A 14,576-nucleotide genomic window follows, 5' to 3' on the forward strand; every position below is an offset into this window, starting at 1 on the left:
AGGGCTAAGTACATTGGGCTGTAGTATGGGGGGAAAAAAAAGGCTGTAGCTGTTAATTTAGTGCTGATCTTATTTCCCTGTGCCTCCTCACTTCTGAAGGTATAGATTAAAAACCATTCCCTCCTTGAACCAGCAAGTTCAGACCATTTCCTCCATTTAAAAAAAGTAGGCCCGGGCTTCCCTGGTGGCGCAGTGGTTGAGAGTTCACCTGCCGATGCAGGGGACATGGGTTCGTGCCCCAGTCCGGGAAGATCCCACATGCCGCGGAGCGGCTGGGCCGGTGAGCCATGGCCGCTGAGCCTGCGCGTCTGGAGCCTGTGCTCCGCAACGGGAGAGGCCACAACAGTGAGAGGCCCGCATATCACAAAAAAAGAAAAAAAAAGAAAAAAAAAAGTAGGCCCACCATCCTTATTTAGAAATGATAATAAATCATATATTCAGTAGCTTATCCACAACTGTAGTTACTAAGAACTTACTATTTGCCAGGCATTATACAAAGCACTTTAATTTAATGATCTCCTTAATGTTCACAAGAACATTATACAGCTGGTACTATTATCACCACTTTACAGATTTGAAAACTAATGTTCAGAAAGGCAAAGTATCTCACTCAAGATCATAATGCTGCTAAATGGAGTTTTCAAGTTGACATTTCAGTGCCATTTTGATTTATGTTATATTACAAGTAACATATCTTAAGCTAAACATTACCTTGTTGAGAATATCTTTGGTAATTTCTAGTAGAATCTGGTCAGCACTTCCTGAGGATCCTGTCTGTTTGGAGCCTCCTTGGGTGAGGAGCAAGGACTCAAAGAGGATTTTTGTTTGTTGAAGGTCTTTGGAGATATCAACATTTTCATGTAATCCAAATATCTCAGGGTGTTGAGTAAATGGAAGTTTCTACCAGAAAATAGATTCAACAAGCATCACATTTTCACTGGATACGTTAATTCATAAGGTAGACATGTGCAGACCAAAAAGGGTTAAAAATCAACTAAACATCAAACAACAGAGGAATCAAACTTTTCCAGTTTTCAGTAACTACTAGAAGCAAAATATATTGAAAGCAGATTGAACCATAGTACTTGTCTAATCCTATACATTATGGGGGACTACTTCACTATTTGCTTTTTAGAAAAATCACACTTGAATCTCACCCTATTTTCAGTGATATCAGTTACCTTAATGAATTCAATGTACTCATTATAAGTGCCTTTGGGAGGTGCAAAATAGTTTCCACTGGGAGAAAACTTATAATGAGAGTTTTCAATTATGTTTGCGTTATAAAAGTCAGCCAGCATGGTTAAGAGGAGACGTCTGTCCCAATCATCTGTCACTCTTCCTCCATAGTTACACTCTCCAGTCAGGTAAGAGATAGCTTCAAATGGAATTGTATCATATTCATTTATAAATAACTGAAACAAAGGAAAAATGAAATGAGAAAAACCTTAAAGTATCTCACTTCATTTCCATTTTAAGATGGCCTTAAATATCTATCAATCAATCAATCATCCATCAATCTATACACATGGAAGTGGGGTTGGAAGAATTATCATCATGGTTGTTTTGAAGCCCCATGTCATAAAGGCCCTTATCACAGCACAGAAGCAGAAAAATACAATATTCTGTGGTTGTCTAGTTGGATTAATATATTTGGTAAAACATGACAGAAATAATGGGAAAGTATTGGAGTTGGACAGACCCGAGTTCAAATCTTACCTCAATGGGTAAATTTACTTCTTAGCTTTGGTTTTCTCCAAAATAGGGATAATACCCACCTTACAGGGTTGCTGTGAGAATTAAAATTCATGTAAGTAATGTGCCTAGTTCAAAGTCTGAGTGAGTAGTAATTTATAGCGGACATTTGATCTTTTTCCTTTGGTGGGGGGCTGCTGACCATCTCATGCATCTCATGTTTCATTGTAAGTCTACAGAAACTGAAAAAGCCGACCACTCACTTTCTCAGCCTCCATTATGGCTAAAGCCTAGGCTTGTGACCTGGGCTTGGAAACTCAGATGTAGCCATCCTAGACTGAACTGGGGTTTAGGGTGCAAAGAAGCAGGAACAGCAAAGAATTTTTTTGATGACATCAGAGAGTATGTAGTAGACTAGTGTCTGTGTGGCAGCTATGAGCTGTGGTGTCCGATATTTAATAAAAGTAGAAGGAATGCTGTTACCAGACATGATATGATTCTGGATATGACTGTGGATGCCTTGGCTCTCCAGCCATCTTGGTGATTCTGTGACCTACCCAATATTCTTTCAATAAATTCCTTTTCTACTGTTTTTGTTGACTGATAGAGCTAAATCGTAGATCTGGCTGAGTGGAGGCTAAGAGTAGAGTATAGTGAGGACCTATATAAAGCCAACGCTGAGGAGGGCACTGCAAAAAGAAAGAACTAGGGTCCTTGATGGCAACACTTTTGTTGAATCAACCAACTCCAGAGTCTGTCCTTCCTCTGCAACTCTTTTTTATGTGAGATAAAAAGTTTCATTATGGTTTAAGCCAGTTTGAATCAGGTTTCCCATTATTTGCAGCAGAAAAATGCAGATGGAGATTATGCTTTATAAACCAAAATTATAATTATTAATACCATCTAGCCAACTATTAGTGGTGTTGGGAGAACTGAATAAGTCATTCTAAGCAAAGGGAATTGCCTAGGGCCTGGTGCACAGTGATCCTCCTTCAATGTTAGTTCCTTTCTAATTTTACCTGTAGCTGTCGAATACTGATGCGTAAATCTGATTCATTAAATCCATATGGAATATTCCAACCAAGAGGACCAAATTTCTTTCTCTCTTGCACAAGGGCATGAAAAAAACAAACTCCAAAGAGTAACTTCTCCCATGCCTTTAAGATAAAAATATGCAACAAGAAAAAAATCTGATCAGATTTCCATTACTAAAATGAGGGGAACTGATGATCTTTCATTATAAGGTTCTATGATCATATATCTCTACAAACTTTTATTTAGAAAGACTATCCAAAATAATGCTTACTATAAAAAGTATTAATCTTATGACTTATCCAAAATCTCCAAGCTAGACAAACTACAATAACATTATACTTTATTAAAATGCAATAGTGCTAGAGAGACATGCCAAGATGGCAGAATAGGAAGACCTTGAACTCACCTCCTTCCTTGATACACCAAAATTACAACTACTTACAGAGCAACTATCTATGAGAACAAACTGAAGGTAGAAGAAAAGATTTTCCACAACGAAAGACATAAAGAGAGAACCACAAGATGGGTAGGAGGATCAGAGACATACTGTAGTCAGGACCCAGGTTTGCTGACCCACAAATGAGAGGAAAATCACAATTATAGAGGTCCTCCCCAAGGAGTGAAGGGTCTGAGCCCCACATTGGGCTCCCCAGTGTAGGGGCCCTGCACTAAGAAGACAAACCTCCAGAACGTCAGGCTTTGAAAGCCAGCAGGGCTTATGTTCAGGAGAGCTGGTAGGCTATAGAAAACAGAGACTCCACTCTTAAAGGGCGTGTGCAAAATCTCCTTAGTACTGATGTTTCCTTCCATGCAGGGAAACTTCAATTAATGTAACACTCCTGGATTTTCTCCATCCTTATACTCACTGGTGGAGGGAGGAGTACCTATCTGACGGGTAAATTTGGGGAAAGTCAAGCAAATATGCTTTGCTCAGCTTTTCCCTTTTCTCTCTTAGAAGTGAGCTTCCTGCAGGGAAGGAAGTTTTCCTCTGTTCCTCTGGGTAGATAAATGTACTTAATTCTGGGTTCAGTAATACTAAGCCCACTTGTTCACAGATGTAAACTACATCTTCCAACCTAGTCTATATCAGTAATTAAGGTTATAATTTGGTTCCCATATGTTTGTACTTTTTCCTGTTTCTTAACTGGTAAGAATTTGGGCAGAGAAAAGGAGTGCTATTTACTGGAACTCCTAACGTCCTCAATACCATGTGCAAAACTTTTTTACATACGGATACATTGAAGAGTGTTATTAATATGTCAAAACATTATTACTAGAATTTCCATGAAGACAGACCTTTTTGGTGATGGCAGTGTCTATTTTACTCTCACTGCATTATATCGTACCTAACAAACATATTTGTTGAAAGAATAATGTTAAAATAGATTGCTACTCTTGGGTCTTAATTGTCTTAATCAAATGCACTGTTGGACTTTTGTACAAACTAAGAAATGTTCATTCATTTAACAAATATTTATTTGAGTATCTACTACATGGGAAGCAGAACACAAACAACTGGGAATAAAATAACAGGTAGAATTTCTATCTTCTTAGGAAATGCCTAAAGTTTAATATTAAATATTTATGTTTTCATATTTTTTCACTATAAAAACACATTTTAAAAGTTCCAGAGGCTGAATATTACCAGTTCCTTTCCCTCGCATCCATTGAAAAACTGAGGATCAGAAACTGGATGAGTGAGATATGATTGGAGGAGATTTAGCCGAAGACCCGTAGGAGGCTCATTAGTCATTTTTACTCCATTCTGTAGAACTGTTACTGGGAACTAAGACAAAATAAACAAAGAGCATTACTCTAGATAACCAACTCAAGTCCTAAAAATACATACACTAGTGGATTAAAAATAGGTATAAGGGAGGACTCCAGAAATATTGTTAAAACCTCTTAAGGTTAAGCATTTAAGATATACAATGTATCAATAACACATAACCAAATAAATGTACTAAACTCCATAGGAAATAAATATACTTTTGGAGATGGGTAACTTGTGAGCCAAAGCCTAAAGGATGAGTTACAGCCTTCGGGAGAAAAATCTTCACATATTTTTTCCAACATGGGCATCCAGGAGACAGCGAGGTGACAGTTCTGTAGGCAAACCCAAGTTCCTTCCTCTATTGCTGCGTTAATCATTTTTGTTGCAATTGGCCCTTGTCCCTGTCCCAGTGAAATAGCTTGAAATTTATTTCCAGACATAGCTTTATCATTTGCAAATTTCAGTAGGCCTAAGAGGGCACAAAAAAATAAGTGGTTTCACTGCTTACTCTAAAATTATAAAATATGCCTTATGTTTCAGTGTATAAGTATTTAATTGTGAAAAATTCTAGTTACCTTTCCTTATAAACACCGAATTTACTGATTTACACTCATCTAAGAAATAGATATTGAACGAGATGATTTATTTATAATTTATTAAGTTGACATTATGTACTTACTGGCCATGGGATCTGCTCCTGGAGATAACACAAAAATTAAGGGAATGGTGCAATTTGAATCCAAATAACTCTTCGTCAAATCAAATGGTGGAGGCTCTACAAACTTTTTCCCTAGTTTGTCAGTTACATAGTTAGTTATGGCTGGAGTTATCTGTTGAAGAGAGAAAAAATATGATCTTTAGAGTAACTTCTATTCCACATAACATAACAACATTCCACAACATAACATAACGTTCCACATAACAACTTTGATTATTACTGAAAACCGACAGAGTAAACTATGAGTCTAATGGATAAGAAAAGCATGCAGCATATCATAGGCAAAGCGCTAATTTTCCTAATATATAAAAGGTATCTATAAATTGATGGGGCAAGACTAACAATCCAAAAGAAAATGGGCAAAGAAGATAAACAGTTTGTAGAAAATGAAATAGAAATGGATCTTAAACATAGGAAAAGATGCTCAACCTCATTTAGTATAGCAGAGACTGCAAACTGTTCCCATTCTGTGTCTCCTTTTGGTAACAGAACCCCAAGTTTTCCCAACCTTTCATGCAGCTAGATGTGGCCATGTGACTAAGTCTTGGCCAGAGAAATACAAATGGACATTATATATGGAGCTTCCAGATCCTATTTTTTATAAGCAAACTGTTTGCCTTCAACACTCTCTTTTCCTGTTCAACAGATGTGGTGTTCATGACCCAGCTTCAATCTCACTGACAAGGACCACACTTTAGGAGTCTTCTCTAGCATGAGAGAAGGAACTTGAATCTCTGGATGATCTCAAGAACAGAGATGCCCTGCCAGCCCTCAAGCAAATACTCTGGGCTGTTAGGAGAGATAGAGAAAATAACTTCTATTTTGTTTCAGCTACTGTACTTTAGGTCCCTTTGTTACAGCAGCTTTGTCTATACCCTAATACTTATAAACAAGAAAAATACAAATTATAATTATACTTAGATACCATTTTTTACCATCAGCTTGTTATATAAATGGGACAAAGATAGCCTGTGTGTATTTACCGCTGGATTGTTTATTTTTCACAGTAGGCTAAAACCTGTTAGTTCAAAAGTCCACTGGCACCAAACTCAAAATGTTGCATATTCAACTGTTTTAAACATAGCCCAAATAAGCAGATTTTTAACCATTTAGAGTTTGCCTACTTTTCACCCAACATCTGCTAGCCATAAAAAGATAAGCCCCAGGATATAAAGACCCCAAGCCACTACTGCCCTTCAGAGCTCTGACACAGAGACTCTCAGCCGCCATGCTGATGAATAACGTCGTCCAGATACCACACAAGTCCCCTCTCCATTAGGGATTCCCTTGCCTTCCCCTCTCCTTTGGAGTTGTGGACCTCTCCTCACTCCCAGCCTCTGGACAGACACCTGCTATGAGGGATTTCTTCCCCCCCAACAAACAAACCTGTCAAAGTAACATCTAATGAAACTCATGTGCGTTACTGCCACCTCGATCAGCCCCAGAATCCTCAACCTCTCTGCACAGATTGGCAAAGATCCAAAAGTTTGGCAACAGGGCTTCCCTGGTGGTGCAGTGGTTAAGAATCCGCCTGCCAATGGAGGGGACACGGGTTCGAGCCCCGGTCTAGAAAGATCCCACATGCCGCGAAGCAACTAAGCCCACGCACCACAACTACTGAGCCTGTGCTCTAGAGCCCATGAGCCACAACTACTGAGCCCATGTGCCACGACTACTGAAGCCCACATGCCTAGAGCTCCTGCTCCACAACAAGAGAAGCCACCACAATGAGAAGTCTGCACCCCGCAACGAAGGGCAGACCCCGCCCGCCGCAACTAGAGAAAGTCTGCACGCAGCAACGAAGACCCAACACAGCCAAAAATAAATAAATAAATAAATAAATTTTTAAAAGTTTGGCAACATACTGGGTGGGCAAAAGTACAGGTAAACAGGGGGCAAATCCACTGACATAGCAATTTTGTTCCTAGGAATTTATTCTGATATATAGTTGCACATGTGAGAAATGACTTTTGAATAAGGTTATTCATTGCAGCATTTTTATAATAAATAATATATAAATATTATAAAGATCCATCAGTAGGAACTGGCTAAAGAAAATATTGTACACTCATACAATGGAATACCATGCAATTGTAAAAAAAAAAGAAAGAGAACACTATTTATGAATTAGTAGAGAAAAAAGCAATATGCAAAACAGTGGATGCTACCATTTGTGTTGAAAATAAATGGAAAAAGAATTTATATGTATGTGCATTTATATGTGTATAAAAGGACAACAAGAAGCAGATAACATTAACTGCTTGAGAGGAAGGATGATGAGTGACTGAGAGATGGAGACTGGAGGCACACATATATTCATATGATTCAAAACAGTGCATCAGTTTTGAACCACAGGAAGATATGACTTACTTATAAATTATATTAAAATTAATTAAAAATAAAAGAAGGCTGTTCATCAATATTAGCAGCAGAAAAATCAGTACAAAGAGGTATCAGACATTATCTTCTAAATGCCAAACGAATTTCTAAAGGGAATGTGTAAGAATTTGATGGAGAGAGGAGTGATCATCACAGGCTTCTTTGGTCCTGGAAGGTTTGTGGAATACATGGGGAGGAAGGATAGAGGCTTCTATATGGGTAATTTACTGTAGTTGTGAGCAATTCTGTAGTTTTAAATAGTAGAAGTTTCAAGGAGAAGAATACTAGAAGTTTCAAGAAGCTTCTATATGGGTAATTTTGTGTAGTTGTGAGCAATTCTGTAGTTTTAAATAGAAGTTTCAAGCTGAAAAGAGGTCTGATTAGCCAAGGTAATAAGACTGCAAAGCTGTACTTTTGTCATTATTCTACAGGTATTGACAGGCTCCTGAAGGTTTTTTTTAATAAAGAGCTCACAATGACATAGCAGCTTTTTATTTCTTTCTTTAATAACCACACATGCGCAATGATGAAATCTTTTTCATCCTTTTACCATTAACACAATGTAGAGTTTCCACCTAGCACAGGAGATCTTCAGTATACATTTTTAAGGAAAGGGAGATGCTGAGGGCACAGAGACCTTGCTCCACATTACCCTACGCACTGGCCAGGGGCAATGCTCCCTGACATGATGCAACTGCAATCGAGTATGATAGTTTTCTATAGAAAAAGTATCTTGTTCCAGTAATTTAACATGAGAAGAAGTTATAAGACTTTTCTATAATATTAAAAAATATATTTTAATCCTTCATGTAAGATACTCTAGAAAAGAAATTATGGAGACTTAAACAGACCTGGATATGGGCTTTGTGATGATTAATTTTATGTGCCAGCTTGGCTAGGGCACAGTATCTAAATACCTGTTAAGGTATTTTTAAAATAAGATTAACATTTAAATCAGTAGACTTTGAGTAAAGTAGATTACTCTCCATAATGTGATTCGGCCTCATTCAATCAGTTGAAGGCCTTAAGAGAAAAAAAGACCGATTTCTACTGAGCAAGAGGGAATTCTGTCAGTAGACCACCTTTGTACTCAAGCTGCAACATCAGCTCTTCCCTGGGTCTGCAGCCTGCAGATTTTGGACTTGCCAGCTTCTCACAATCATGTGAGCCAATTCCTTAAAATCATCAGAATCCTACTGATTCTGTTTCTCTGGAGAATCCTGACTAACACAGACTTTAACTGAATTTGGTTTAATGCAATTAAATTCAACTCAACTCACAGATATTTATTGAGATGTCCAACCATCTGCCAGGTACTGCTTTAAGTCCTGGAGATACTGAACAAAATAAGACACGGGTCCTGACCTCAAGAAGCTCAGAGTCCAGTGAGAGACCCTACCAAGTAGACAGACAATTACTGTGTATTCCAGTGTGGTCAGTGTGGTGTTTAAGCACAGGATCCCAAGCATGGCAGACAAACCAGTAACCCCACACGTGGTACTGAAACAACATCTCCACTGGTCATCAGAGAGCCATTCTGTGGAATGCAAATAGGCAGGGGTTTCCCAGATGCAGAGCTACTCATTCCTAAAGTTTACCATGAACAAGGGAAGCTATTTGTGATAAAATAATGAATAAAGCACTGTTTTGGCCTTCAAGGGACTTATTTTCTAGTGAAAGGAACATATATATATATATATACATACAACTATCAGGTAGGAAAGAATGAGGTACATTTTAATAATGTACAAAGGTCTTTGGGAGTTAGAGTAAGGAGAAATACTCAGAAGTCACGTAATTATATAGGCCTCTGTTTGAACCTACTCAGAGACTGAATGAAGCATCAGATAATGCTCCTTGTGAAAAAAATGTTAAAAAAAAAAAAGGAAAAAGAAAAGACAGGACCATTGCAATCACTTTCAATACCTTCATTTTATATGTGGTTGTAACTGGAACTCAGAAAGGTGAAGTGACTTACTCAAAGTTTTAAGCTACATATATAAGCATAGCTTTTAGTTTTTTGGGTTTTTTTTAAACATCTTTATTGGAGTATAATTGCTTTACAATGGTGTCTTAGTTTCTGCTTTATAACAAAGTGAATCAGCTATACATATACATATATCCTCATGTCTCTTCCCTCTTGCATCTCCCTCACCCCCTCCCTATCCCACCCCTCTAGGTGGTCACAAAGCACAGAGCTGATCTCCCTGTGCTATGCGGCTGCTTCCCACTAGCTATCTACTTTACATTTGGTAGTATTTATAAGTTAGCTTTTAGTTTTTTGTTTAAAATTTTTCCTTTTGTAACACTATAACTCTTTTCTCGAGTGTATGAAAATTGGTATCAGCCTATTTATTTCACCTAAAGAAAGATTTTTGTGCTTGTTTGAACTAATAAAATTATGACACATTCAAGATTTTCTACTGTCTTCTGCTTCTAGTCAATATTGAGGAAATGGACCAGATTTACCTTCTTGCCATAAGGAACTAAAAAATGGGCAATATTAATGAAACAGCCATTTTCAGACATAAGGCTGTTCAGACAACAGGCGGTACAGGACAGTGATTCCTGATAAAAAAAGAAACAAACAAGGTGAGACCTATTATCCCCTTGACTTTCCTCTGGGAGATACATTCCAGACTGTGGAACAAGGAGAGCAACTGAAAGTGGTACAACAGTGTTGCTGAATTGGGAAGACAGGAATCAGAGTTCAAGGAGGCTCAGGCTGCTGGAAGTTTCAGAGTTCAAATTTGAAGGGAAGTATCCAGAGAAAGAGCTCAGAAATCTGCATAATATTGTCCTTCTATCTTTGCTGAACACCATGGTGTGTATACATAGGCCAAGCAAAGAGTGACTGGGGAGCTGTGAACTTGGGATATGAGGAGCTACCAGAGTTCATGAAAGGCTGGGAATCATTCAAGTTCCCAGTAGCCACAACGGAGAGCCCTTGGTGATCACTTGGGGCATTCAGTAAAGGCCCTAGAAGGACCACACTTTAGCCATGGAACTAAACTATCCATGGAGTAAAGGCTATTCTATACCTGCGCTAACAAATCTTAAAACAATCTTTGAAAGGAGCAATCTGAATTTAACTGTATAGTCAAAGGGGTAGGTAAACCTTTTCTATAGAGAGCTAGATAGTAAATATTTTAGGTGTTGTGGGCCACATACAATTTCTGCTGCTTATTCTTTTTCTTTTCTTTTTTAAATTTACTTATTTTATTTATTTTTGGCTGCATTGGATCTTCGTTGCTGCACGTGGGCTTCTCATTGCGGTGGCTTCTCCTGTTGCGGAGCATGGGCTCTAGGCGTGCAGGCTTCAGGAGTTGTGGCATGTGGGCTCAGTAGTTGTGGCTTGTGGGCTCTAGAGTGCAGGCTCAGTAGTTGTGGTGCACGGACTTAGTTGCTCTGCGGCATGTGGGATCTTCCCAGACCAAGGCTCGAACCCGTGTCCCCTGCATTGGCAGGCAGACTCTTAACCACTGTGCCACCAGGGAAGCCCTATTATTTTTTTTTAAAACAACCCTTTAAAATGCAAAAATCATTTACAGTTCATGGGCTGGACAAAAACAGGTCACTGGCTAGATTTGGCCCAGAGGTGTTGTTTGCTAATCCTGAACCAGCAGAACAAAAGTCAACAATCTTTAAAGGAAGATGACAAAATCAAAATCATAAACAATGTTGAGCATCCAATCAAACATTACTGTGCATGCCAGGATGTGGGAAAATATACTCTATAACCAAGAGTAAAATCAGTCAATAGAAACAGATCCAGAAATGATGGAATTAGCAGTCAAGGATTTAAAAACAGTTATTATAACTGTTTTCAAGTATTTAAAGAAAAGTATAAACAGAATGAAAGGAGAAATAGAATATATAAAAAAGAACAAAATTAACGTTCTGTAAATGAAATATACAGTTGCTGAAACAAAAATTAATTGGATGGAATTAATAGCAGATTAGACACTATAAAAGAAGAAATCACCAAATTTAAAGATAGCAATAGAAACTGTCCAAACTGAAGTACAGTGATACAAAGGATTTTAAAATAATTAACAGAGTATCAGTCACCTATGGTATAATATCAAGCAGTCTAATGTATATTTAATTGGAATCATGGGAAAAAAGTATTTGAAGAAATATTGGCCAAAGTTTTTCTCAAGTTGAGGAAAACTATAAACCTATAGATCCAAGGAACTCAATGAACCCATGTGAGCATCTGAAATAAAGGTTAAAGTACCAAATAACAATAACTTTAAACCTAGTACTTCATAAATGGCAAATTATCTGGGTTCCAAATAGAACACATTTGTCTTTTACCTTATCAGGTCTTAAGCACCGAAGAATTATGATTTTCTGTAGTTCATTTAGCATTGTATCCATTGGTGCTGGAAATTTAGCATTGTGTGGCTCTTTACTATTGTAGATCTCCCGCCATTCAGCTATATTGTCACAAAAATGATTCCTAATGGAAAGAAAAGCTTAATGATTATCCTTTCATTGGGAAAAAATTTTAAAAAGAGATTGTTAAATGAGGAGATGAATCAAGACAGCTATAGAGATATTTTTTAAAAATCACTAGATGAAATTAAAAAATCACTAGATTACAAATTTACCCATTACTATTCAATGCTAAGTCATTGTGTTTAAACAATTACCTGAGTCCTTTGAATGCAGGAAATTCACTTGCACGACAGATTTCCTCCCAGCTTTTATCCTGTAGCCAAGTTGGATCAGGATTTTTCTCAGAACTCTTAAGACTTACACCTCCAGTTAAAAGAAACATCAGTTCCTGGTATTCAATCTCTTTCTTTGCCCTGTGTTCCCAAAATAAGGACTGCTGTAAATTGTTGTTTTAAAATTGAATGAAGTCAATTTCTGCTTATATAGCCTGGATAAAACAATCAGAACTGACCTACCCTACTGCTATAAACAACTAGGAACTGGAAAAAAAATAAACAATTGTTTTTAGAAATTATAATAGCTAGTGCAGGACTGTGGTCCATGAAAAAAAGGGAGACAAGGTGATCCCCATGATTGCCTCAGCTAACCTCCGGGAGGCAGTTTTCAGACTACAAAGCATGAGGATAATCAAATCAGAATCTAAGAGTACTGCTGAGTTGAAGAGACAGAGATCAGAGTTGAGGAAGGCTAAGGTGGCTGCAATTTGTGGGCAGAGTACCAGAAGGGAGGAAGATACATGGACGAGGAGCTCCAGAAATCTGCACAGATATCCTTTTTATTCTATTGCTAAATGCTGAGTTATGTATGAGTAGGGTAAAACCCCAGGAGGACAGGCAAAGAATATCTGGGGAGCTGCAAACTAAGTAGCTACCAGAGCTCACACAGGACTGAATATATGAGTTATTGCCAACTAGAGTTGAATCTTTATTGAACACCAGAGGAGTTCAGTGGTGACACTGGAGATACTTTAGTAGTGAAGCTAACCTAGCTGTAGAATAAAGTCTACTCTAAAACTGTCATAAGAAATCTTAAAAATAAGACTTGAAGAGGTCAAATGAATTCAGTATAATTTAAGTACCTGCAAAAGTAAAGTCTAGTGCTCTTTAAAGCAATTTAAAAAAAGAGAGAAAAACAAATACTGTATGCTAACACATATATATGGAATCTAAGAAAAAAAAAAAAAAGGTCATGAAGAACCTAGGGGTAAGACAGGAATAAAGACACAGACCTACTAGAGCATGGACTTGAACATACGGGGAGGGGGAAGGGTAAGCTGTGAAAGTGAGAGAGTGGCATGGACACATATACACTACCAAAGGTAAAATAGATAGCTAGTGGGAAGTAGCCACATAACACAGGGAGATCAGCTAGGTGGTTTGTGACCACCTAGAGGGGTGGGATAGGGAGGGTGGGAGGGAGGGAGACGCAAGAGGGAAGAGATATGGGAACATATGTATATGTATAACTGATTCACTTTGTTATAAAGCAGAAACTAACACACCATTGTACAGCAATTATACTCCAATAAAGATGTTAAAAAAAAAAAAAAAGACCCAGCACTTACCAATGTAAAATTCACAACATCCATAACCAGGAGAAAAGTCAGTACATAGATACGATGTAGAAGTGATAGAGATGATATAACAAGCAGATAAGAATGCTAAAAGAGCTATTATAAACATGCTGAAGGAGTGAAAGTGAAACATGAACATAATGAAGAGAGAAGTGGGCAAAATAAAAAATAACCAAATGAAACTTCTAGAGATAAAAAATTAAAATCTGAAAGAAAAATTCACTGACTTTTTCTCAGATTTACAGAAATTGAAAGTATGCATTACCAGTAGACCTACACTATAAGAAATGTTCAAGGAAATTTCAGGTAGATGGAAATTTGAATCAACAAAAAAGAATAAAGAGCATCAGAAATGGTAACTAGTAGATAAACATAAAAGACATTTTTCTGTTACTTATGTCTCTTTTAAAAGTAATTGACTATAGCAAAATAACAACATGCTGTGGGCTTTATAACATATATACAAGTAAAATGTATGACAATAAAACAAAAGCTATGAGGGGAAAGATAAAAGTATATTGTTTTCAGTTCTTATATATATATGAAGTAGTATAATTTTACCTGAAGATAGACTGTAAGTTCAAAGGTATACTATAACCCTAAACAAATCACTAAAATAATAAAACATAAAATTATAGCTAATAAACCAACAAAGGAGATAAAATGGAATCATAAAAATGCTCAATTTAAAGAAAAATAGATTTATAGAGACGTGGATGAGCCTAGAGACTGTCATACAGAGTGAAGTAAGTCAGAAAGAGAAAAAGAAATATCGTATATTAACACATATATGTATAATCTATATACATATATATGTATATGTATATACATATATATGTAGAATCTAGAAAAATGGTACAGATGCACCAGTTTGCAAGGCAGAAATAGACACACAGGCGTAGAGAACACATGTATGGACACCAAGGGGGGAAGGGGGG

The 14,576-nt window shown here is 37.3% G+C and overlaps 1 protein-coding gene across 1 annotated transcript in view; it reads right to left on the minus strand.

Annotated features, from left to right (window-relative positions):
* Positions 1 to 14,576, minus strand: part of DNAH12 (dynein axonemal heavy chain 12) — a 232,994-nt gene that overhangs the window by 12,319 nt on the left and 206,099 nt on the right. Inside the window, exons 62-69 of the mRNA XM_022572785.3 lie at positions 12,260 to 12,418; positions 11,922 to 12,066; positions 5,184 to 5,334; positions 4,720 to 4,973; positions 4,376 to 4,516; positions 2,715 to 2,852; positions 1,182 to 1,415; positions 712 to 900 (exon numbers count right to left, since the gene is read on the minus strand). Of these exons, the coding sequence (XP_022428493.2) occupies positions 712 to 900; positions 1,182 to 1,415; positions 2,715 to 2,852; positions 4,376 to 4,516; positions 4,720 to 4,973; positions 5,184 to 5,334; positions 11,922 to 12,066; positions 12,260 to 12,418 (1,411 nt within the window). The remainder of the gene's footprint in view (positions 1 to 711; positions 901 to 1,181; positions 1,416 to 2,714; positions 2,853 to 4,375; positions 4,517 to 4,719; positions 4,974 to 5,183; positions 5,335 to 11,921; positions 12,067 to 12,259; positions 12,419 to 14,576) is intronic.

The sequence above is a fragment of the Delphinapterus leucas genome, chromosome 10, assembly GCF_059928025.1.
Source record: "Delphinapterus leucas isolate spDelLeu-1000000601 "Yukka" chromosome 10, BTC_Dleu_Yukka2, whole genome shotgun sequence".
NCBI lineage: Eukaryota > Metazoa > Chordata > Mammalia > Artiodactyla > Monodontidae > Delphinapterus > Delphinapterus leucas.